The sequence below is a fragment of the Mobula birostris genome, chromosome 2, assembly GCF_030028105.1.
Source record: "Mobula birostris isolate sMobBir1 chromosome 2, sMobBir1.hap1, whole genome shotgun sequence".
Lineage (NCBI taxonomy): Eukaryota > Metazoa > Chordata > Chondrichthyes > Myliobatiformes > Myliobatidae > Mobula > Mobula birostris.
Genome location: NC_092371.1, coordinates 225,328,159 through 225,355,285, shown reverse-complemented (window position 1 = coordinate 225,355,285; position 27,127 = coordinate 225,328,159). Strand labels below are relative to the sequence as shown.

Genomic DNA, 27,127 nt, shown 5'->3' with positions numbered 1-27,127 from the left:
GAGATTAACTATTTCAAGGAAGACCCTTATGGCAGGGGCTGCGAGAAGAAGGATCAATCGTTTGGCCAACCCCATTTCAGTGTTATAACTTGGAGAAGTAGTCTGAGTGAGTATTGGTACAGAGGGAACAGTAGAATTCATGTTTTAAGTTCAACATAGTTATGATATTTGAGCAAAGACAATAAAATGCAAGCTTTGATTAATTAAGAGTTGTGTGGTGAATTGCCTAGCCTAGGTCAGTTGATGATAGTCAACAATTCGAACTAAAGAATAGGTAGCAGAAGGTCAATCTAGAAATTGATACTACTAAGGAATGAAAGATTACATTAATTTGTTTAAAGCTTTGTCTGCCTTGTCAAAAAGGGCATGAGTTTATAATACCTGAGATCAGAATACATTGAGGTTTCTTCCAAAAAAAAAATTGAAGAATATTAAGATTTTACCATGGAAAACTGTGTCCAGAACATATTTGGGCCTATTTTCACTCGGTGTTACAAATTCTTGGCACTATTGCTGAAACATCTCTCAGCACAGCTAAAGACACCTTTATTTACTTAATTAAAGTGGAAGAAGAAAACTGTTGAAAGTTAATGACACTGAGTCAGAGAACATCCTTCATACTGGGGTTGGAATTCATCCAGTAGTTATGACACTGTCTTTTAGTCATGTCTAAAGACAACACAAATCAAACTTATTGGTTTAATAATCTGGTTCTCAGGGGCAACAAATTTACAAAGGAAAACTAGTTAGCTAGACACTTCTATTCAACATTTGGAGTTTAGTTTCTCTTGTTCTAAACATTTGCTGAAAACATCTTAAGACCAATTTGGATTTTCTGCCAAAATTTGTAAAAGTAGGCACAATATGAATGTGTAATATGCAGAGGGCATAATTTTAAGTTTATCAGAGGGAAGTATGGGGTGGGGGGAGATATCAAAGGTAAGTGTTTTCTTTAACACAGAGTGGTAGGTGCATGGAACTTCCTGCCAGGAGTGGGGGTAGGTAAAGGCAGATACATTTGAGACAATTAAGGTTCTTAGAGAGGCACATGGATGATTTAAAAAAAAAAAAAATGGAGGGCTATGTAGAAGGGATGGGTTAGAATGATCGTAAAGTAGGTTTGTAGTCAGCTCAACATCGTGGTTCTGTATTGTACTGAATATTCTATGTTCTAATACATGTTGTGGTTTGCACATAACATCAAATGGTTCCAAGTGGAAGCTGGGCAAAGAGCTTGCAATACCACACACTGATTGTTAAAAAGTGTGTTGTTCCTGGTGGAATTCACCCATTTGTAGCTACAGAAGAACTATTTAAAAGGCTGTCAATGGAGATAAGAGAAAATGTAAGGGGAGCAGTTAACAAGGTGCTGTGTGTGTGGATTTTCCATACCATGACCTGCCCCTTTGCCACAGCAAGAGACTACAGCAAATATGAAAAATTAAAAATCTATATACCAGAACTAGTCAGCTTTATTTTTAATATTGTACATTTACTTTTTTTTTACAGATGAAAACAGGTTTAGTAAGACCAACATTTTATTCTTCAAACTGCCTTGAGTCATAAGACATATTTAAACTTAAATAATGAGACAGTCTTCTTGCTTTATTTTATACTTCCACATATTTTTAATTGAAATAAAAACCTGCTTTCTATAATTAGACTGCTGCTCACCATGAACATATACTATGGATGCCAACTGTCCCCTAAATGCCCAAAGACACAGCATCAACTATTCATGCATAAACAAACACATTTGCATGCAAATAACTGAGCTTTCTGCTCTTCATAGAATACAGCTGATATACAAGTTTGCAACAAAATACAATGTTATAGTAAACATTTTTAAAATAATAACACTGAATTATTTAATAGGATGGAAAATTATTAAATATTGGAAATGATTTATGATAATTGAAAATTATACAAAATGTTTAGGTTATGACAGTCAATATACAGTAATTACTGGAGACTACCAATCATAATTTCAACTATTTTTGTGAGATTAGTTGAAGGATACATACTGCATAAAATTTTATAGGAATGAATTATAGCATTATTTAAGAAAGCCATTATAATATCTGTTAATTTGTAAGGGGCTTGTAGCATGTTATATCGCTGAAGTTTTTATATCAAAACGGAAAGCTTGATTGCATTTCTGTGAAGGCCACTCATGTGCCGCTGGTGCCTGTGTTGCCCATCGTGAAGGTAATCGCCGGTTTTGTGGTCTAGCAGGACGGGAGAAACTCATCCCATTCAATCTCACTGTCGCAGGCAGCAAAGTCTGCAGGAAAAAGTTTTGAGTCAGCAGGAAGAAATGCTACTGCAATTCTGCAACATCCAGTATATTCGGATATTTATTTATTTATTAAGATACAGCGTGGAATAAGCCCTTCTGGCCCTTCCAGCCCTGCCACCCAGCATCCCCCCCCCTATTTAATCCTAGCAACTTACAATCACTAACTGACCAACCAATCAGTACGTTGTTGGACTGTGTGAGGAAACTGGAGCATCTGCAGGAAACCCACATGGTCATGGGAAGAACATACAAATTCAAAGCAACAGCAGGAATTGAACCCCGGTCACCTGTACCGTGCTAACCACTATGCTACCGTGCCACTATTACGAGTATTGTTGTATCAACTAATGCATGTAGCAGACCATGATAAAAATATTAGGTCTCAGTTATCTAAAGACACACAATTTCAGCCATTCTTATTAAAGGTAGGACACTTACATTGCAGAGAACATAGTTATGGATGCAAAGTATAGAATAGTATAATCATGGAAATATTTCCACTGGAATCTAAAATGTTTGTAAAACTGTAAAGTTTTTTCTTGAAAAGGAAGATTGAGTTCTTGAGAGTGAAACTTTTCACTGCCATTGCTTAACATCCTGTGGCGTGTGCGAGCATAAGAATCAAGGAATTCTTGTCAGTGATTCACTGCAGACCATCAGGATGGGGTCCAACAGTAGCTCATCACAGAGTTCAGTGAAGAAGGAGAAACCTGGGTTAACTGCTCAAAGCAGTCTGTGTCTAGTCACTTAGTTTGTTGAATCACTTAGTTCATTCCTAGCTGATACTGGAACCAGATTTATCTAGAGACTCTGTTGTAATCAAAGTACAAAAAAAAAATCCAAAAGAAACAATTGGGTGTTAAGAGTGCAAAGGGTGACAGCAGTGGGGAAAGGGAGTGTCAGCATGAGGAGGCAACAACAGGCAAAAGAATTTACGCCCGAGTCTGACAACATGTGAGTCTACATCGCTAAAACTCACAGTATGACTTCCCTGAAACATTATATTCTGTTCAAGGAGAGGCAATACACTTGATGTTCAGAAACATCCAAAACCAAACATAGAAGATTTAAAATAATAATCAATCCTCTTCATTTAAAAAATGGTGAGGATTTTAAAATGAAAATGTAAATAAACTCAATTAATTAAAATAAGCATCCATTCCTCTCCACTGGAGTGAATGGAGTTTCTGACTATTCCAGTCAGCTGGTAAAATTCTCTGGCAAGACCTTGTTTTGATTTGCTGGGCTCCATCAGAGCATATTTGGGAAAACCACGGCAACGTATGTTTAGGATGCATACTTAGCATCCTTGAACAACCTGATACTAATAGCAACATGGCACAGAACATCCTGCATTTCCTAACGTACCCTAGTAAGTTCAAAGGTGTTTATAACCACTTAAATGTATTTTAGGATTAGTTTAATATTTGAGTTAAAATTATTTGACAATTTTTTTCACAGATATTTTTGAGTATTTCTAAAACAAAAAAAAGTTTAGGGTTTGACAGTCTGAATCATGATTTAGCCAACTGTTAAGTTTTCTTTGTTGATTTTAAGGGTAAAGCTTGTTAGGCACCAATAGAAGCTTAAAGAGCCTCCAGCAACACCCACAGGTTTCAACTGGACACTTTCTTATATTGATCTCAGAGGTGAACCTACAGAACAAAATCTATTTTTAAGTACTTTTTTGTTCAAGACTGTTGCTAAGCTTATCAAATTTCCTTATGACAGAGGAGGCCATTTGACTGTTCAGCCTATGTTAGCCTCCAGTGCAGTCCCATCAGTCCTATTTCCCCCTCTCATTTTCCAATAACCTAATTTCTCTCATCACCTACCTCCAATACAGTTAATTTCATCATGTGCCATGTCATATGACGTAGGCAATCATTGTCTTCCGTCTGTCTTTGAGTTAATTTACAGTAGCTAATTAACCTACCTACCAACAGGGAGGTGACAGGAAATTAGCACAACTAGAGGAAAATGCACACGCCAGATGGAGAATGTGGAAACTAGACAGAGATAGTTGGTGGTGATCAAGACTGGACTCAGCATGCTGTAGTTGAGGGACTACCCTCTGTGCTACTCTTCGGTTACTAAAAACAGCTAAATGGAACATTAAATTCCTGCTTACCATCGGTAATGAAAGTTGCTGTCCTGAGACCCTTTGGGATTGTTGTGATCGTTTCTTCAACTCCTTTTCTTGATCCAGGTGAATTATTTGAGAAGTGTCCGAAATCCTATTTGAATTGCCATGCAATGCATTAGGACAAGATGTGTGTTGCTTTGTACCATCAGCAAAGTACGCAACTTCATTCTTCACTTGAAGGGAAGAATTTGATGATCTTTCATCCTTTCTCAATGTTGTGTGACCAAAATCAAAATTCAACCTTGTATCCCTTAAATGTGTTGGATTGGAAAAATGATCTGAAATGATCTTGTCAAGCACATGCCTTTTATCATTATCCACTATCTGACAAGGAAATCCTTGGTAATGCTTTGGCTCACCTATTTTTACATTGGTGATAGACAGTGGCTTATGGGGTTTAACTGCATAAACTGCAAGATTTAAAGGAAGTTGTCTGGTTGCATGGACATTTCTTTCAGAATGAATTTCAATGCTAGATCCTTGGCGAGGAGTTGTTGCATACTGCACCACAGATTTTCCACATGCACCAGGGTCACAACTTTTGGTGCTCAAGGTGCTGAAGCTATCATCTCGTCCTGATGGCACATCCTCTGCAGACTGCAGACGCATGCTACTGGTATTGAACATTTCTATTGCCTTTGGAGACCTGGGAAAGTTACTCTCTAGTCGATTAGTTTTCTGAAACAGAGATTTTCTTGGCCTCAATATTTTACCTTGTTTTTTCTCTTGCATTAGTAACACTGGGCTTTTATCTGAAGACAACTGTACTTTTGAACCAATATATCGGCTTTCAGTTACTAAGTCAGTTGCATCACATGACACCTGGCTGCAATTATCCTCACTGCCCTCAGCACCTGTATCATATCTAATAAATGGTGCTGATGTTTTAAAATCCCTTCCATCTTTAAGAACTTTCAGTCCTTGTTTCTGTAGCATTGCTTCATAAGGGCCAGTACAACCTTTTCTTGCAACACGACTGTGCACTTCACTATTACTGTTATCCTCCTTCAAAGCATCCTCATGATCCTGTGGAAATACCAAGAATGTACTTGCAAGATACAAAGAGGATGTCCTTGGTGGAATTGGTGGAGCTTTTCCTCTTGTGAGAGAAGTATCATTTACACCATTTCCTCCTGAAGGTCCAGCAGAAATTTCAAATTTATCCCTGTTGAAGTGATTCCTGTTTATCTCACTATGAAGATCTTCAGAACATTTTTGATGTCGAGAAGGTATAGGCTGAAATGCTTTAAATGTATCATTTGACATGTAATTTTTCTCATCTGAGGAGGTTTCATTTATTAATAATTCAGTTCCATTATTTTTCTCTTGGCATGCTTGCAAATACGGATAGGACTTTGTTCTGGTTTAAAAAAAACAAATAAAAAATTTGGTAGCTTTTTAACAACTTTAAGATTAATAAGATGCTGAATTAAAAGTTTTCATTTTAATGATTCAGTTTAGCTGCTCAGTAATGATACTGAGTTCCAGGGTTTGATGTAGAGTACTACGCAAAACTCTTAGGCACATATATATAGCGAGGGTGTCTAAGACTTTTCAAAGTATTGTAGTAATTTTATATATTGCACTGTACTGCTGTTGCTACAAAAGTCAAATTTCATGATCTTACTGAGTGATGATAAACCTGATTCTGATGTAGTTCTCCACTGGAGTACTCTGAGCAGTTACATAAGAACATAAGAAATAGGAGCAGGAGTAGGCCACCTGGCCTGTTGAGCCTGTTCCACCATTCAGTAAGATCATGGCTGATCTGGCCATGGATTCATCTTCACCTACCTGCCTTTTCTCATAACCCTTAATTCCCCTACTATGAAAAAAATCTATCCAACCTTGTCTTAAATACATTTACTGAGGTAGCCTCCACTGCTTCTTCGGCAGAGAATTCCACAGATTCACCACTCTCTGGGAAAAGCAGATTCTCCTCATCTCTGTCCTAAATCTTTCCTGTCTCTATCTTATCTATCCCTTTCATAATTTTATGTTTCTATAAGATCTCCTCTCATTCTTCCGAATTCCAGCGAGTACAGTCCCAGGCGACTCAATCTCTCCTCATAGTCTAACCCCGATCTCTGGAGTCAACCTGGTGAAACTCCTCTGAACCGCCTCCAAAGCCCGTAAGCCTAAGTGGTTTTGGGCTCCTTTTCTAAAAGATGTGCTGGCATTGGACAGGATCTAGAGGAGGTTTCTGAGAATGATTCCAGAAATGAAAGGTTTAACTATGAGGAGCATTTGATGGTTCTGGGCCTGTACTCGCTGGAGTATAGACAAATGAGGGGGGGGGGGGAAATCCCATTGAAACCTACTGAATATTAAAAGGCCTAAATAGACTGGGTGGAGAGGATGTTTCCTATAGTGGCAGAGTCTAGGATTAGCAGGTACAGCTTCAGAATAGAGGGACGTCCATTTAGAACAGAGATTAGGAGGAATTTATTTGACCAAAGGGTAATAAATCTGTGGAATTCATTGCCACAGATGGCTGTGGAGCCTAGGTCATTGAGTATATTTAAAGTGGAGATTGGTAGGTTCTTGATTATTCACAGCATCAGAGGTTACGGGGAAAGGGCAGGGGAATGGGGTTGAGAGGGATAATAAGTCAGCCATGATGGAGTATTGGAGAAGACTTAATGGCCTAATTCTGCTCCTATATCTTATGAAGATCCTGTATGTTTAGGTCTCAACCTGTTTTTCTTTTTTGGAGTCACATATGCAAAGCATTCAGTATATCGTCCCAATGTGTTTCTCAAGAATGCCAGCAAACAATACACTGTGCAAGATTTTGGGGCTAGTGATTATAAACTTGGCCAATGTTTTAAGAAATTGAGAGGTAGAATAACAAAATTTAATCCTATGATTGCTCTAGGGACTTCAACATTTGGGAGCTGAATTTTGAATGTCCAGGAGTCCATCACAGCCACAGTGTCGATTTGGAGAATTGTAAGGATGGAGGGCAAGGGGAAGAGGGCCTGAAAACAAAGATGACAACTTCAAAATTGAGGAATTATATAACAGCAAGCTAACACGTCAGTGAGTGCTAATTATATCTTCTGATAAACAAGTACCATTTTTACTAGAGCCCTGTGCAAGAAAGCCGTTGTAGCTTCCAGTTTAGTCTAATCTGCAGGAGGGTAGGCCTAAGTAAGCCCTAAAGGGTAAGTGCTATTGTTTTTAAATTAGATTTCTCTGTGGGGATAGGAAGAGCAGGACAACTGTACCAGCTGTTCTGCTCACTTTTTTCAGAAGGTAATACTATCCAATTATCAACATACCCTTGTCACTTGAAATCTTTTGCATATTTATTCAGCTACCATTGCTTCATTTTCTTTCTCAGAAATAAAGGGATCTGATTATCAATAAAATGTATAGGCTTGCTATAATAAAATCAAAGAAAACTAAAATTGCACAGCACAGCAACACATACACAATGCTGAAGGAACTCAGCAGGCCAGGCAGCGCCTATGGAAACATTCTACATTTCCGGCTGAGACCCTTCACCAGGACTGGGAAAAAAAGATGAGTCAAAGAGTAAGAAAGTTGGGGGGGGGAGTGGGTGAAGAACCATAAGGTGATAGGTGAAACCGGGAGGTGGGGAGAGGTGCAGCAACAAGTTGGGAATTTGATTAGTGAAAGAGATACAGGGTTGGACCAGCCCCAATTTATCTCCCCTCAGCCAATTATTGCCATTTTAATCTGACATATTGACCTCAGAAATGAACCTTTTGCATGTCCATGCTTTTCCATAGTTAATTTTACACTGGTCACCTGCCAGTCTTCTCAATACAAAGCACGTTGACAAAAAGTTCTTCATTTACACTTGCATACCATATATACATAGGAACTGCGATATATAATGTTTCAGACATACTGATACCTTATGGTGCTCATTTTTTTCTGGACTTCCTCCTGGTAACTGCATAATTCTTCACTTACTTTTGCTATTTCTTGTAAAGCCTGTGAAAATGACAAATTATAAGATGTAAGGGTACCCAAATGTCAATTCTTCATCTCCAGATATAATGCAATTTGAAGATGCAGGTTACTTACTGCATTCAATGCACTGAAGCAGTTCTTATCATTCTCCGTACTTTCCATATTTTGACAGTGACCACCTTTTTTAAAACTTTCAAGTGACAGTTCTTCAATGAACAATGAGTTAGTTCTATTCTTTTCTATGCCTTGATCTGTAGGGACCTTTAAGGAACAGTGATTATTCTATTGACAACATGATCTATAAAAAGTGAGAGTAATTTAATCTCAAAACAGCAACCAAATCAGAATAAAGCAAACCAACGAAAGCACAAGATAAGTTGGCTACATTAGATTTTGAAACTACATTAAAACTTATGACAGCAAACAAACAATGGCGAACAGTTAAAGACTACAATCTTTTCAAGTAATACATATCCCTTTTTAGACAAAAAATGTGGCCTAACTATCTCTATTAAGAAAAAGGAAAAGGCAGATAAAAGAAAAAAAAAGTCACATAATGCTTCCCAAAACATGGCAAGTCTGAAAATGTAGTTAAATTACATAATTCTGCATAGGAGTACCTGACCATTGATTAAGGGAAGTCAGTACATGGAAAGAAGTTTACAAGTACTACGGAAACAGACATCTACAGATAGAAAAGATTAGCTAAAGATGTTGCTCCCCATGGCAGGCCGTGCCGGGCTAGAGGTCGCTCTCCACAGCAGGCTGCCTTGGGCCAGAGGTCAGGAGGCTGCTTCCCAGCAGATGAAGGCCCCATGCAAGGACTGAGTTCGAGCTGTTGCCCTCCATGCCGACAGAAGATGTTTTTGAAATTCTGAGACATATGTGATATCAGTGTGGACTATAGCTTAGATTAGTCTCCTTCAGTTTTCCTGTTTTCTTTCTTGTTGCTGATCGGCAGGTAAGCGATGTGTTACTTTTTTTTGAGTGAGGGAAGGGTTGAGTGATGTTTTTGTCACTTTTTTTTGTGTGGGAGGAGCTTGGGGTTTAGAGTTTGTCATTTTAGCTGCTGTGTCCAGGTGGGTGATCTGTTAGTTTCTGTGTGAGGAGAGGTTGGGGGGCTTGGGGTTTGAGAGTATTATTTCTTTCTCTTTTTCATGTAGGAGGGGGGCCTCAATGACTTCTATGTGTTTTCTGTATTTTATGGCTATCTGGAGAAGAAGAATCTCAGAGTTGTATTCTGCTTGCATACTTTCATAATAAAATGAACCTTTGAAATCTTTTTAAAGTTCATAAGTCCAACAGAAACATAAAGAAATATTGAGGAATAAGGAAACAGGAATTAATGCTTAGTGTCCATTTTCATGGAGGATCCAAAAAACCTTTTGAAAATAATAAATCTCCAAAAGATCTGGAGTAAACAAAGAGCTAAAAAAATTAGCATCAAGGGGAAAAAAAAGTTGAAGTGAAGTAAGTAATAGAACTGAGATAATATTATCACAGTCCTGTTAGTGGCTGGACCTGATGACCTGCTTCTGCCTCTATGAAGGAAATGAATATGCAGATTTCCATCCTCCAAAATTCCACAGTTCCCAGACAATTCTCACAGATAGAATGTAGCAAACATAAGCTTTTACTGATGAAGAAGAAGAAGAAGAGAAGCCATAACTGCTCAGCATTACATTAATATCTGAGAAAATGTTGGTATCCATCATTTAGGAACTGATAACAATGCAATGTGGAAACAGTAACAGCACTAGGCAGCCTTGACAGGGATGAAAGAGAAAATTATTTTCTCTTTCCACTCTTTTAAAAATCCACTGGAGATTTTTAAGGTTATAACCAGGGAAATAAGGTGATCTTATCTGGTTTGTATTATTAAAACTGGAATCGATTATTGACACCTGTACTGAGAAAATGAAAAAGCTGCTTTGCGTACTGTTCATGCAGATGAAATCATTACAGTGTACTGAGGTAGAACAAGGTAAAACAATAACAGAATGCAAAATAAAGTGCAGCGTTACACAGAAGGTAGATTGTGAGGTCAAGAATCCATCTTATAATACTAGGGAATCCTTTAATAGTCTTACAACAGCAGAGCCAAAGTTGCCCTTGAGCCTGATGGTATGTGTTTTCAGGCGTTTGTACCTCCTGCCGGAAGAAAGATGGAAGAGAGAATAAGGAGCAGAATTAGGCCATCTGGTCCATCGAGTCTGCTCCACTTTTCAATCATGGCTGATCCTTTTCTCCTTCTCAACCCCAGTTCCCAGCCTTCTCCCTGTAACCTTTGATGCCATGTCCAATCAAGAACTCATACACCCAACAACCTGGCGTCCACAGCTGCATGTGGCAACAAATTCCACGAATTCACCACACTTTGGCTAATGAAATTTCTCCACATCTGTTTTGAAAGGGCGCCCCTCTATCCTGAGGCTGTGCCCTCTTGTCCTAGACTGTCCCACAATGGGAAGCATCCTTACCACATCCACTCTGTCTAGGCCTTTCAACATTAGAAAGGTTTCAATGAGATCCCCCCTCATCCTTCTAAGTTCCAGTGAATACAGACCCAGTGCTATCAAATGTTCCTCATATGATAACCCCTTCCTTCCTGGAATTATCCTTCTAAACCTCCTCTGGACCTCACCAATGCCAGCACATCTTTTCTAAAATGAGAAGCCCAAAACTCTTCACAATACTCAAGGTAAGGCTTCACTAGTGCCTTATAAAGCTTCAGTATCACATCCTTGCTGTTGAATTCTAGACCTCTTGAAATGAATGTTTGAGGTGGGTGGGGTCTTTGATTATGCTAGCAGCTGTATTGATGCATTGAGAAGTATAGACAGAGTTCGTAGAGAGGAGGCTGGTCTTCGTGATGTGCTGTGTCCATAACTTTCTGCTGTTTCTTGCGGTCACATGCAGAGAGTGGCTGCTATGTCAAGCCATTATGCATCCACACAGAATGCTCTCTATGGTGCATCAATAAAAATTGATAATCAGTGGGGACATGCAAAACTTCTTTAGCTTCTTTAGGAAGCACAGCCATTGGTGAGCTTTCTTGGCCACAGTACTTACGTGGCTATTACAGATGTTCAATCTTAAGAAATTGAAGCTCTTAACATCAATGAAGACAAAGAAAATGTTAACTACCACCCTCCTTCCTGAAGTCAATGACCAGATCTCTTAGGGGTAACGTATGTGTCGACTGGTTAATGTTTCAAAGTTTAAATCTAAATTTGTTGGTGATACATAGCTGGGTTTGAGAAAAATCTCTACCAAAGGAGGTGTAGGGTGCTCCTTCCCTCCACCAGTCTGAAGGTCACCCTTGGCCCTTGGGCAAAGTGTAGCACCTTCTTAGTACCACTACCCCCCCCCCCCCCCCCACCGCCCCCTTGATTAGAGTCCATGAAGCCATGGAAGCAGGTCGTGGATGAAAGCTGGTATATATCACAATCCTGGTTATGTGACCACTGACTCCAGGAGACAATCTCTGAAGAGTATTGATAACGAATGGTGTCATTCATCATGTAAAGACACAGACCAGAAGGAGGCAATGACAGACAACTTCTGTAGAAAAATTTACCAAGAACAATCATGATCCATGATCTCCCACATCATATGCCATGGCACATAAATATGATGACACAGCTGGATGGCAGTAGGAATTGCATAGAGAATGCAGATATTTCTGAGGGATATACAGAAGTTAAATGAAAGGTTGAGGATATGGCAGATAAAATATAATGTGGAAAAAGGTGGTATCGTACACTTTGGTAACAGAAACAGGTGTGCTGTTCAGAAAGGCTTGCCTTATACTGAATTACAGGAAGTTAATATATAGGAGCAACAACAAATGGAAGGCAACAATATATTGGCTTTTATTGCAAGAGATTTTCAGTACACAGGTAAGTTTTCCCTGGCCAGGCTGTATGGAACCAGAGTCACAGTAGTAAAATAAAGGGCCAATCAGTCAAGACAAGGATGAGGAAAACTGTCTTCACCCAGACGATAGCAAATTACCAGAATTCAGTATCCAAACAGGGTGTGGAGGTCATTTGGTGTACTCAAGGCAAATTGATAAACATTTATTAATGGAACTGAGGAACATGGGTTGGTGAAGGAAAATAGATAAAAGATCAGCTATGGTCTTAACTGAAAGGCCAGAAAGGGTGAATGGCCTACTGTGGCTTATGTTCATCCAAAATAACATCATCAACTCTTGCTGCATGCACACTGATGCTGTTCACACAAACCTGGTCTATTTCATTACATTCAAGATAAGACAATAGAAATTGAACATTACCCAGTCATCTCTTCTGCTTCTTCTTTGTCCTTGTCCATTTCTTTGTCCATGTAGTTTACATTCTTGTCTTGAATTCACATCCCAGTAAATCTATGAAGATTGAAAATCACATGTGCACGACATAAATTAGAGTACTTCACCAAACGGGTAAATTTTGTGATTCAATCATTCTCAAGTTCACCTGAGAAGTAGTAATAGTTGGACTATTAATATATGCTCTACAATTGATGAAAATAGTTTTTACTGTAACTAAATACTTCTATTTGTGGCTTTAAATAGATCTGAATTTTTTTTGCAATTATTTGTCACTGCTTTGAATTTGCAGTGCATGTTTTCTTTCGTCATGCATCATAAATCAAAATTATTTATAATTTTTATGTATTGGCTGGAATGGGAGAGGGGGATGCTGGGGAGCCAAGGGGGTGGTAACCCAAAAATGATTGGAAACCATTGCAGTAAATGGTGGGGGAGTGTCACAAATGGCAAATTAAAATGTATAAGAGGTCAGAGTTGCTGAAGGGTGTGATCAAAGTTATGATCAAGTGGAGAGGGAATGCAGACCCTTGAGGCTTACCAAGTTAAAGGGAACTATCTGCAGCTGGTTACCAGTACCAGACTCTATGGGTAGGCTGGATAGCTAAGACATTCTCAGAAGCCTGAAGGAAGTTTGCTTCTGCAGCAGTTGCCCATATCATTCATGGTCCCTACATAGGAGTGTGTGCTTTCACAGTAACAGTCTCTAAATCTGTGCCGTAGGCCACTAGATCACCCTGTGTATCTCCAGGTACTTCAGATACATAATCCTTGCAATTACCAACGACCCAGAAGCAACAGGACAAACACTGTGATGAACTCAGTAATGTGACTGGTATTCCAGTGAAATTCTGGTATGTTGTTACACAACCAGAACTTCTGGATTTCTCCCTGATTCAAGCTGTTTGAAGAACATTTTGATGCCATTCCAAATACTGTTTGTGCATGGGGGGGGGGGGTCTTTCTAACATTTTTCTGTCATTCATTCTTTGGGTTTTTTTTCCTCTCTGTTTCATAGATGTCTGCAAAGAGTAAGAATTTCAGGTTTTATACTGTATACATTCTCTGATATTAAATTGAACCACTGAATAAACTGCAAGACATGCTTTTTAGATATGATAAATAGAACACCTGCTCTATCTTCTTCTGCATATCCTTCAGCTGACTTTCCCATTCCTTTCTTTCATTATCAAAGCACCTCAGTAATTCCATTTTCTCCATGCTCCAATTTCTCTCGCTCTCTTCCAAATGCTTCTTCAGATCCATGGTGGCCAACAGACACTGCTCTTTCCCAAACGCTTCCCTTCTTTCCATATACCCTTTAGTTTTCTTCTAGCTTACGTTTACGGAGACAAGAAATAAGTATTTGTGAGTACTTCACATTTCATACCCGGACTCTAAATTTATATTAGTTATCTCTATCAAAAGACTATTCAGTCACACAATCTCATGGCCAGCTCTGTGGAGAGTCAGTCTGTTTGTGGAGATTAGTGCAAGCCAGATTTGAGGTGATCTAATTCAATTTTGCTTTAATATGAACAGTAATCTATTTCTTTACATGAACAAAATTGTATCCACATAAGAGAAAAGATTAAAGATTAGCTTTATTTGTCACATGTACATCAAAACATACAGTAAAATGAGTCACGTGTCAAATCACAGCAGGTGAGCTTAGAGCATGGATCAGTTCTTGGAGCTGTGATGTTGTGCCCATTACAGAGACCTGGATGGCTCAGGGGCGGGAATGGCTACTTAAGAGTGTCGGGCTTTAGATGTTTTAGAAAGGACAGGGAGGGAGGCAAAAGAGGTGAGGGCATGGCACTGCTGATCAGTGATAGTGTCACGGCTGCAGAAAAGGAGGGATGTTGCCTGGATTGAGGAGCATGCCTTATGAGAATAGGTTGAGTGAACTTGGTCTTTTCTCCGTGGAGTGATAGAGGACGAGAGGTGACCTGATAGAGGTGTAGAAGATGATGAGAGGCATTGCTCGTGTGGATAGACCGAGGCTTTTTCCCAGGGCTGAAATGGTTAACACGAGAGGGCACAGTTTTAAGGTGCTTGGAAGTAGGTACAGAGGAGATGTCAGGGATAAGTTTTTTTACGCAGAGAGTGGTGAGTACGTGGAATGGGCTGCTGGTGACAGTGGTGGAGGCGGATACAATAGGGTCTTTTAAGAGACTCCTGGATAGGTACATGGAGCTTAGAAAAACAGAGGGCTACGGATAACCCTAGGTAATTTCTAAAGTAAGTACATGTTCGGCACAGCATTGTGGGCCGAAGGGCCTGTATTGTGCTGTAGGTTTTCTATGTAAATCAGCATGGGTTGTGTGGGCAACCAGCAAGTGTTGCCACCTCTCTGATGCCAACAATAACATGCCCACAACTCTCTAATGCTAACTGCATGTCTTTTTGGAATGTAGGACGGAACCAGAACATCTGGAGGAAACCCACAGAGTGACGTGGAGAATGCACAAACTCCTGGGTAGACAACTTCAAGAGTACCTGCCATGCTCCTCTTCAAATTATGGGAGTCCTTGTGCAGGATTCCCTAAAGGTTAATTTGCAGGTTGAATCAGTGCTAAGGAAGGCAAATGCAATGTTAGCATTAACTTTGTTACCACTAGAATGTAAGAGCAAGGATGTAATGCTGAAGCAATTTAAGGTATTTGTCACACTGCACTTGGAGTATTGTGAGCCCCTAATCTAAGAAAAGATGTGCTGGCATTGGACAGGATCCAGTGGAGGTTCACGAGAATGATTCTGGGAATGAAAGGGTTAACATTTGAGGAGTGTTTGACAGCTTTTGGCCTGTACCCTTGCTGGAGTTTAGAAAAATGAGGAGGGATCTCATTGAAACTTAACAAATATTGAAAGGCCTAGATAGAGCGCATGTAGAGAGGATGCTTTCTATAGTTGGGGAGTCTAGGACCAGAGGGCAAAGTATCAGAATAGAGGGACGTTCATTTAGAATGGAGATCAGAAGGATGGTGAATCTGTGGAATACATTGCCACTGGCAGTTGTCAAGACCAAGACATCGAGCACATTTAAAGCAGAAAGGTATAGGTTTTTAATTGGTCAGGACGTCAAAGGTTACAGGAGAAGGCAGATGAATGGGGTTAAGAGGGGTAATAAATCAGCCGTGATAGAATGGTGGAGCAGAATCTATAGGTGAGCTCCTATGTCTCATGGTCACAATCTGGACTTGGAAACAATGTTATTCTGGAATTTCCTGCCCAACAGCATAGTGGTAGCGCTTCCACCTGAAGCACGCTGTAGTAGATTACAAAGGTACCTTGTCACCTCCTGCTCATGGGCAATCAAGGCCTAGCAAAACATATTCACTTTTACCAGGGTTGTCCTGATCCTGAAAAATGATGAAGCTTTTATTCAATTTGGAAAAACACTGAATCTTATACTGGCAAAATGTTAGTTTTTTTTGTATATGACTTAGGTGATAGAAAATAAGCCATATTCTATTGACACAAAGGTAAGTTACATATCAAACAGTATGAATGACAGCACTTTATAGGGAAATACTGACAGATTGACAGAATAGAAAAAGTTGTGGCAAATCATAAACACAAGACATTCTGCAGACGCTGGAAATCTAGAGTAACACACAAAATGCTGGAGGAACTCAGCAGGTCAGGCAGCATCTATAGAGAGGAATAAAGAGTGGACATTTCAGGCTCAGACCCTTCATCAAGACTGGAAAGGAAGGGAGAAAGAAGCCAAAGAATGTTACATGTTCTAAACAAGACATTAGGATAGGATTATATTGAGGGATTGCTGGGCAGCTCAGCTCAAAGGGCTAGATGGGCCTATTCTGCACTGTACTTCAATAAAAGTTATGTCATAGATATACAATGCCTTGTTTAGAGCATTCCTGTAGTACTCTAAGTAGTTTTGGGCACATAGAGCACATTAGAAAGGACAGATTGACTTTAAAGGCAAGGTTGCATTGATCTTCAGAGTTATAGTCATAATCTGGAAAATAATTATTGGGAATAATTACATAAGATTGTATTCCCTGCAATTTCATTATACGATTGTAGGTTAAAATATCAAGTGGAACTGAGAGGACAGATAGAGAGGAACTCTTTCTATGGTCAGGGAGTCTAGTAGTAGGAGCAGATTCTGAAAATAGATCAGGCCTTTCATGAGTGAAGTTAGTAAACTATTCTACATACAGAAGATAGTAAAAAATTAGAATCTTTGAATAGTAAATCATGCTCTAGAAATAGCTAATTTAAAATCTAATGAGGTAATTTTTATTAACCAAAAGCATACAAAGAGGAAGCAAAGTTTAGATTCTATTCAGTGACAGCACAGGCTCAAGCGGATAAATAATCTCATGTTCTTCTGTATCTATAAAAAGTGGTGAATTTACAGTATGCCAATGAAACCAAATATCTAGGATTGCTGAGGGAAACCTAAAACACTTATTGATATAGATAGCAAATTATGAATATGTAACCTAAAGAACCTCACAGAATCACATTCTTCTTTATTTACCAATAGAGTAGAGTTAGCTACTGGTCAGATTCCGATAGAGAAGTTTAGCTTTGGCTCATCAGATAACGATACAATCTGAACTTGCTTTGTGTACCCAATGGATGAACAGAACTTGAGCTTTGATAAAATTGAGGAAAAAAGAGAACATTAAAATATAGTCATCACCCATGAATAGCAGCATTACGGATCACTGAATACTTGTGTGGTTGAGTATAACAATGAATTTCTGACTCAGGCATTAAAAGGTAGCAAACTATGATAGAGTATGGATTTGAATTTAGGAAGTTTAAACTCAAAACTACAGATATAATAAACTTCATTTTCCAAAATTTGATTTGCACGTTCTTCATTTTGAATAAATGAAACTTACTGCTGTAAATTATTTTCAAGCCAAATAATTACTTACTGTAAATACATCTAGCTATTTATTGACATTTGCAGCATCCACCTTCAATTAAAAAACATGCACTGTACGTTCACTGTTTGACACTATTTAATTTGTACTTAAGTGGAGACAATTAAAAATGTGTAAGATTTCCCACCTATATTTCTGTAATGAATCTCAACATATTTATCTTCAGATAAAGTTAATCTTTATCTTTAATCTGTATGCATTTATAATGAATAACTGATGACGATTATGCATGCTACCCAGAGGAGTTTTCTTTCATTTGCTTCTTTAAGATATATGGAAGTTACTGACTGTACAAAACTTCAGTGTAAGTATTCATTTATCCATTCACAAATTAAATCATGGGCTTACTTAAATGCGGGTTGCTCATTCCAAAAATAAACAAACGAATCTCTGAATACTGCTCCACGGCAAATTTTACCATTCCTCCAGGTACTACCTATTTTCGCCTCTTGTACAAACGGGAAGTACTGGGCAGGAAATTCAGTACAAGTACAATTGAAATCTGATGTTCAAAAAGGACTGCAAATATAAACTTTACACTACACACCTAAGTTTCATAGAACTAAATACTGACCATAGCCAAGACAATAGATTCCTTCCCCATTCTTCTAACAATCCACTATTTCACTATTTGGAAATCCCCATTGCTTACTAGATACTTTTTGGTTTTCCCTTTCCACTCATTGGCCCATGGTTCCCATGTTCGATTACCACTCACCTGGTTCATTGCAAAATTTAATATCATATTGTAGAATATTGAAAAGAGTCAAATATAAGTATATTAACAGGAAATAACTTCAAATAATCTAGAACATCTGCCAGTACTACACCATTTTCTGAACACATTGTATCTAGTGACCATAATGCCAATAGTTTCAAGATAATTATGGGAAAGGATAGGTCTGGTTCTTGAATTGAGATTCTGAATTAGAGAGAGGCCAATTTTGATGCTATCAGAAAGGATCTGGCAAGTATGGATTGGGACAGGTTGTTTTCTGCCAAAGGTGTACTTGGTATGTGGGAGGCCTTCGAAAGTGAAATTTTGAGAGTACAGACTTTGTTTGTTCCTGTCAGAATAACAGGCAAGGATAACAAGTTTAGGGAACCTTCATTTTCAAGAGAAATTGAGGCCCTGGTTAAGAAAAAGGAGGGGCATAGCAGGTAGCTACAAATGAGGTACCTGAGGAGTATAAGAAATGCAAGTGAACACTTAAGAAGGAAATCAGGAGGGCTAGAAGAAGACATGAGGTTGCCCTAGCAGACAAGGTGAAGGAGAATTCTAAGGCTTCTACAGATATATTACGAGTGAAAGGATAGCAAGAAACAAAATCAGTCCTCTAGAAGATCAGAGTGGTCATCTATGTGTGGAGCTGAAAGGGATAGGTTTGAGATGGAGTGCAAATACCACTCTTTCTGACTGCAATGTTCCTCATTTTACAAGCAACATTTCATATTTCTTATCATTTAATTACATATTATGTGACTTATATATTCTATTCAACCATTGAGTAGTGCACTCAACAAAATTCTTTCCAATTAATTGCTAAATACTGCACATCATTTTATCGTTCCCTGGTACATTTTAAAATTATACAACCATTTAACACGTTCAAACTGACCTGTTTAAAGCGACAATTTAGCTTTTCTCGTTCCAATTCCCAGGCATGTTTATCTTTAGAATACTGATGGTGTAGGTTTGCCTTTTGATCTTCCTCCTTGTTAATGTTAACCTGAACACCTTGCAAAATGGACTTGAGATTTAGCAAAATTCTTCTGTTTTTATCAGCCTATGAGAAAGATGATAAATCTTCAGTATTGTGTCACTGGCCAAGTTGATCCAACTATGAAGCATAGATGACAATGATTTACAAATATCTGTCGAATGAAATAACTTTTGGTGCAATCACAAGTAAGAGGCAAAAAACTTATGTAAAGGTTATAATCAGGACGTGACCAGTGATATACCATCTTTAAGAGAAGAAAATCTGCCATCCATCATCAGTCTGACCTCCAACCAAATCAACCCTTGCAGTCTATTCTTAGATACCATCTGAAATGGTCTAGCAAATTCAGAGCCTGAAAATTAATATATGACAGCACAGAGGAGACAAGGGAAGTTTAAACACTTCCCCTGCCCGTCACCTGAACATACATTCTACACTGACATTCCAGTACATTTTATTAAAAATGAGACATGGTTTCTAACAACACACATCAAAGTTGCTGGTGCACGCAGCAGGCCAGGCAGCATCTCTAGGAAGAGGTGCAGTCGACGTTTCGGGCCGAGACCCTTGGTCAGGACCAACTGAAGGAAGAGCTAGTAAGAGATTTGAAAGTGGGAGGGGGAGGGGGAGATCCAAAATGATAGGAGAAGACAGGAGGGGGAGGGATGGAGCCAAGAACTGGACAGGTGATTGGCAAAAGGGATACGAGAGGATCATGGGACAGGAGGTCCGGGAAGAAAGACGCAAGGGGGGAACCCAGAGGATGGGCAAGGGGTATAGTCAGAGGGACAGAGGGAGAAAAAGGAGAGAGAGAGAAAGAATGTGTGTATATAAATAAATAACAGATGGGGTACCTGGTTTCTAACATATGATCTCTTTAAAGATCTAAAAGTACTATATGAAACAGGGGGGGTTCTTCTGGTATCCTGCCTAAGCCTTTACATCTCAACTAATAGCATTAAAATAGATGGATTAGTAATATATTCCATTGTATTTGTGCCAATGTCTGCATATAACTTAGCTCTTGTGCTTCCTACATTATAAAAATAGCATTTTAAAAATACTTAAGTGGCTGGAAAACATTTTAGCATGTTGTGGCATGAGCAATAGAAATGGAAGTTTCTTTTTCCTTTTAGTACACTTAATTTTAATGACTTTGCCAATGTTATTGTTACTGGCTTCATAGGAGATGCCTGACGTAAGAATTCTGGTTATTTGCAGTAAAGTGTCAGCTATCCAGAACCTCCACTGACTGACAGTTCACCCAGGCTGAGGGAGAAGTAGCACTGAGTACCTGGACAGATATTGGGTTAATAAGAGGAATAGATAGAGTGGATAGCCAGCACCTCTTCCCCAGGGCACCACTGCTCAATACAAGAGGACATGGCTTTAAGGTAAGGGGTGGGAAGTTCAAGGGGGATATTAGAGGAAAGTTTTTTACTCAGAGAGTGGTTGGTGCGTGGAATGCACTGCCTGAGTCAGTGGTGGAGGCAGATACACTAGTGAAGTTTAAGAGACTACTAGACAGGTATATGGAGGAATTTAAGGTGGGGGCTTATATGGGAGGCAGGGTTTGAGGGTCAGCACAACATTATGGGCCGAAGGGCCTGTACTGTGCTGGACTGTTCTATGTTAATGGAATATTTAATTAACTGCTATCCATCATATCAGAAACAGAGATCTCATCAAACGAGCTATTCAAAACTTCCAACAAAAGCTTAAAATTGTTTAATTACATTTTATTTCACAATTTACAGTCTGACGTTACTCCACAGTCCCATGCACCAGTTTTAAATATTATTATTATTTTTGGAAGAGACAAATAAGAGCACTTAATAAAACTTGACGGAAGTGGTAATTTTAAAAAGTAAAAAAGAAACACTTTCAGGAGCATTTGGACCACATAAAAAGTTAGGTTATTTCAATGGGTTATTTTGATGCTTTCGAACTGAATGTGAAGTACTTTCTACTTTAAAAAGGTGGAATACGTGAAACCACCTTTATCAAAGAGAAACAAAAGCTTACTTAATTGCAACTTGAAAACTCAAGTAAAATGTATTTGTCTCCTCTTTTAAAAAATGCTATAGCACAGATTTTATTAAGAAATAATGCAAAGTGTCTTAATAAAGAAATAAATATGTTCTCTAAAATAGCATTAAACATTACATTCTACTATAGTGAGCTTTAAGAGAAGCCGAATGGATTTTATTTACTTGGATTCCAGTGACTTCCCTCAGTATCATTTCCTTTTCTTTCATCCATACTTCCTTCTCTTGTCTGTAGCGTTTTTTGACTTCTTTGAACTTTCTCTTCAGTTGGAAGAGCTGGTCCTGGAGTTCACGAGCATCCGGTTGAGATATGCAGGTGTTTATTGGCAAGCTCTCCGCACATGCAAGATTCTCAAAGCCAGGTGAACATGACATAGCTGTGAGAGTTTGCCTCCTCTCCCTGCCTCTGCTTTTTGCTCAGGACTTCCACATACACTGCCAGCCCTGCACTTTGCTCTCAGTGCCTCCACCATAAGCCCCTGCACTACATCCAACAATATTCCACATCTTGGGTAGAAAGCAAGTATACTTCCTTTTACCCCTTCTCCTTTATTGGAAGAAAGTGGAATGCACCTTTATCAAAAATTTGCCTTGGTTCTTTGGAGTTTTGTCTCCCTGGGCTGCGCTGGTTTATGGACAGCAGCTTCATCTGGTGCATCTGCATACAAGATCAAATCAGGCACGACACGTAGTACAGGAAATCACATCATGTGGACGTTCAGATTCTTTTCACTTATTCTTAGAACAATTTTGTCAATGACCCTGTTGATCTTTAGCATAAGCACATTATGTAAATACAATCCCAATTTATGTTAGGTTTGTAGAGATTCTCCTGATTTCTTCAGCAGTTCTAAATAATACTTCAAAAAATCTGGAGCTTCAACACATAGGTTCCTAAATGAAGGTATTGATGCAAATTGGTTAAGTTCACAGTAGATTATTTCTACCTCTGAGAATGCTGGGTGCAGTCTGCTCTCCAGCTGTCCCACTCTTCAAAGCTTTTATCATTTTAGACCTGGCATTACTTGTGTTGGACATAGAAAAACTTCCTGACTAACCTAAAGGAACAATGCATATACAATAGTAAATAAACTGGGTACTTTTTGGAGACTAACTTAAGGCAGACATGCACCAGTGAGCAATAACAAAGGAGGGAGCTGGGGAGTGGCTGGAAAGAAAACTTCTCGATATTATATACTGAGGTTTTACAACAGGCTGTGACAGATATGTAATTCCCAGTTAAATTATCCACTTCACTTTTTAGTTCTAAGGAAAACAAGTGGCAGTGTCCATCGAGTTTGATTTTGTATTAGAAAGGCAACACTCCAGAATCACAACAGCAGCATCAAGTTTCTCACCTGCCTTCTTCTTTGTGGTTATGCTGAGCCTTGCTCTTTTCTGAACATAGTTGTGTTGCCGGGAAACAGCCAAGTGGGCCAAGAAATGCAGGGGAGTAAAGTTCTTCTCTGCACAGGACCTTCGGAGAAAGAGAGAAAAGGGACGTTAAGAAAGTCATTGTTCAACCTATCTCCAAGTCAAAAACAACTAACTCCCAGTAGCTGGCACATGACAGAAAGTCAGGGCACCTTCAGATTTATTTGCACAAGCCAAGGTATGTACATAATATGAAATTTGACACTCTTCCTTTGCGCACCACCCTCCCCCCCCCCCCCCACCCACATACACACACACAGTAAACATCTTTGGATCCCAGGCCACTTTTAGGTTTCAAGTGAACACAGTCAGATTAACACATAAGCAAAAACAGCAAATAAGTCAGAAACCTGTACTAAGTGTCAAAAGCAACTCCAAAGTCACATTCAGTAGGCTGTTAATCCTTGGGCCACATACATCAGCCCAAGTGTCTTCGTGCTTCAGATACCACCTGCAGTGATCACGTAAAGTATAAATTCATACTGACATAAGCTCCTGAATTGAGTTATCAAGGTCTTTGGCAACAAAATAGCTTTATTAAAAGCACTTCTGGTCAACTACCAAACAACATCTTTTTATTCACAAGTTGACGTTATCAAGAAACTCATCACATTTTTGGTTGATACACAACAATCTTCACTTGCTATTGCCTTTGCCGAATGGGTTTGTAATAAATACACAAGCCAATGTTTACAAGTGAAGTTTACTGCAAATGCCACAACCAGTTAAGTATAGCTTAACAGAAGTTATATTAAGACGCCCAGGAGTCCCAATTTACAGATGGACCCTAGGTTATTTACGTCCTTGGCTTCATGTTTACACATCAGTGAACCAGTTTATGATGAACATAATCGTTGGGTGTGATCAAAATATTGGTTAAAAATCAAGGAGCAAAATAGAAAAGTAAAGTTACACAACAGTATACCTGTTGCAAGAGCATCCTTTTAAAGCTCCTTAATTATTAAAAGTGAGACTTTCCTGTAAATCAATGGAACTACCAGGATCCTCCCCTCTTATGTTACAGACAGGTAAAACAATAATATTCCATTAACTATTGGCAACACTTAGCAAGTCAGTCATGGAGCAAAGGTCAATTGGTGACTGACAAAATTGTGAAGCTTAAAGCCACCAAGGAGAAGTAACTGGGCAAAATGCAGAAATACAGTAGAAGTTGGACCCAAAAGGTATAATTGAAATGAAACCAATAACTTCATATGCTAGGAAAGTAACAAAAGCAGAAAATGTTGGAACTACTCAACAGGCAAGAATACATTCTTGGAGAGAAAATAAGAGTTTATACTCTGAAACATAAACAGATCATAGGCAGAATTGGCTACAGCAGAATTACAGACAGAGGAAAAATGGAAAGAAAAATCTAGTCAGGAGTGTTTAATTACCCAAGGTCATGCTAAATAAATATAGTACTTACAACTACTTAGTTTAAAATTACTGAATTGCTAAATATCTACATGTGGAGGATTTGTGTCTTATAAACCAAAGTAGATCTCTGTCAATTGAAAACATTTATATCCACACACTAGCAGAACCCTCTAATCACCAAAGCATCATGTGCATTAAGCCTTCTAAAGGAAATCTACATATACAATTAACCTCAACCTGATTTAATATTTACAAGACAAATTGAAATGGAGCAATGGAGCCCTCTAACTTTCACTGGAGTTGAGTTATTAGGTGCAAGCAACTTTAAATAAATCAAGTATTTTAGATCATCAGGCTGAAGAGAGGTCCTTGATCGCAAATGAATGTAGCTATTGCATTTACAATGCATCCAAGTATTTTTAAATTAATAAATTAAAATTTAACTTATGTAAGAAGCCAGTATTGAAATATATGAAAACATTTGGACTGACTACAGAACTCCTGATATACTTCCACAGTTGCAAAACAAAGAGTAACCAACCTTCACAATTCTCAAATATACAAGGGCCACCACCCTATGCTGTAATTTACATATTAACTATGTCTGTCAACAAGATCTTCAACATTTATGCCAATAAATATCTGGAAAGTGAATATCTGAAAGATGGTCATCTCCAAATATGGTCATTTGTTCTGACAGAAAATCACAAATTTTTAAAAGCATTTTGGCTCCATGGAAATGTTTAAAAATTATTTAAAAAATTGATAGATATCTAAAGTGGTCATTGTGTGAACTGCAATTATGTCGTGCAATAAACAGTTTTAATTTAGATTATAAATGCAAGCATTTGAAAATCACTGAAGATATTTCTCAAAATATATTGGGGTCATCTATAACAACTGAACAGAATTAATATGTACACAGCATCCTGAACCCTAATCACGAAGGGGATTCATTTAATTAGTTTGGGATAGTTATCAATGTTCAGTATGCTCATTCAATAGAGGGTGGCGCCCCATTGAGAAGTTACACCCAAAGAGGTGGGAAGCAATTTCAGTGGGTTTCAGGGACTAGATAGTTGGCAACAAGCCTGTATGGTTATCTGTTTCATTTAGAACATGCAGCAGTACAGGAGAAGGCCCTTCAGGCCACAATTAAAATAGTAATCAAATCTCTTCTGTCAACACAATGACCAAATTCTTTCATTTTCCTCACATTCAAGTGCTATCTAAATGTCTCTTAAAATTTAGAGGTACAGCAAGATAACGGGCCCTTCTGGTCCATCAAACCCGAACTGCCCTATTACATCCGCTTGACCGGTTAACCTAACCCATACGTTTTTTGGAATGTGGAAAGAAAATGCAACCTGGAGGAAATGAACAAGGTAATGGAAAGAATGTACAAATTCCTTACAGACGGTGGTGGAACCAGGGCCACTGCTGCTGCTATAGTGTTACACTAACCACTACACTACTGAGCCCCCCACCCCCCCACTGCTGCTATAGTGTTACACTAACCACTACACTACTGAGCCCCCCACCCCCCCACTGCTGCTATAGTGTTACACTAACCACTACACTACTGAGCCCCCACCCCCCCACTGCTGCTATAGTGTTACACTAACCACTACACTACTGAGCCCCCCACCCCCCCCACTGCTGCTATAGTGTTACACTAACCACTACACTACTGAGCCCCCCACCCCCCCACTGCTGCTATAGTGTTACACTAACCACTACACTACTGAGCCCCCACCCCCCCACTGCTGCTATAGTGTTACACTAATCACTACACTACTGAGCCCCCCACCCCCCCCCACTGCTGCTATAGTGTTACACTAACCGCTACACTACTGAGCCCCCCACCCACTTCCCCCACCACCACTGTGGAGTTATGGAGATTTAGGCAGACTGAGTATATTAATTCTTTCTATATTGACAGGAAAAGTCATTTTTTTCATTATTTGGAATCAACGAGGCCACTAAAATATATTTTATCACATTTTACTATTTAAGATTTATTGTTGCTGATCAAAGAGTCTACTTTCAGTCTAACCAACATAATGATGAATTAGCTTTTCACAATGAAATCCTTTTTTTTTGGCAATATGACATTTTGTTACACTAGGTATCATCATCATTATATGCCGTGTATGACGTAGCTGATCATGGTCTCATGACCATGACTGTTCTTGGCAAATTTTTCTACAGACCCGTGGTTTGCCATTGCCTTCTTCTGGGCAGTGTCTTTACAAGACAGGTGACCCCAAGCATTATCAATTCTCTTCAGAATTGCCATCAGTGGTTGTATAACCAGGGCTTGTGATCTGCACCAGCGCTCATTCAGCCATCCACCAGCTGTTCCCATGGCTTCACGTGATCCTGATCAGAGTGGTGAGGGGGCTAAGCAAGTGCTGCACCTTGCCCAAGGGCGACCTGCAGGCTAGCAGAGGGAAGGAGTGCCTTACACCTCCTTTGGTATCCCGCCACCCATTTCCCCATCTCTAAAAGCAAGTACACAGAGTGAAAACTTAAAATGTTTAGATAAAGTCGTAGAACGATACACCTCCAAGAGGACCACAACCTTGTTGAAGGGTTTGGAGGCTTGCCTGCCTCAATGACCTGGTGAATTATGTTGGTTGGAGTCAGGGCTTTCTGCTTTGGCACTTGCTAGGGTCACCCATGCCAAACAGGTCACAGTGTAGAGGCCAGATTAAGTGATCCAGTGGCCCTCCAGGTTTGGGGATTCAGCTCAGAGCTAACAACCCTGACTGGTAAAACAAAACTGTTACAGGAATAGCAAAGACTTGCATGACTAACAGTAGTGAAAACTGAGCTACTGACACGATGAAGCACTAAACACTCTGCCAGAGATAGAGGACCTTCA

The 27,127-nt window shown here is 39.1% G+C and overlaps 1 protein-coding gene across 2 annotated transcripts; it reads right to left on the bottom strand.

Annotated features, from left to right (window-relative positions):
- Positions 1-1,468: 1,468 nt before the first annotated feature.
- On the bottom strand, positions 1,469-22,976 carry LOC140194106 (uncharacterized protein KIAA0408-like). 2 transcript variants are annotated; one of them, XM_072251555.1, is made up of 8 exons: positions 22,785-22,976; positions 19,274-19,441; positions 13,855-14,059; positions 12,691-12,780; positions 8,505-8,651; positions 8,332-8,411; positions 4,431-5,805; positions 1,469-2,284 (listed from the first exon to the last, which is right to left on the bottom strand). In XM_072251555.1, exons 3-8 carry the CDS (start codon positions 14,035-14,037, stop codon positions 2,111-2,113), a joined length of 2,049 nt encoding a protein of 682 aa, XP_072107656.1. In that variant the 5' UTR covers positions 14,038-14,059; positions 19,274-19,441; positions 22,785-22,976; the 3' UTR covers positions 1,469-2,110. The 2 variants fall into 2 exon arrangements, with proteins under 2 accessions (XP_072107656.1, XP_072107657.1); XM_072251556.1 differs by having other exon boundaries at positions 13,855-14,055.
- Positions 22,977-27,127: the final 4,151 nt, after the last annotated feature.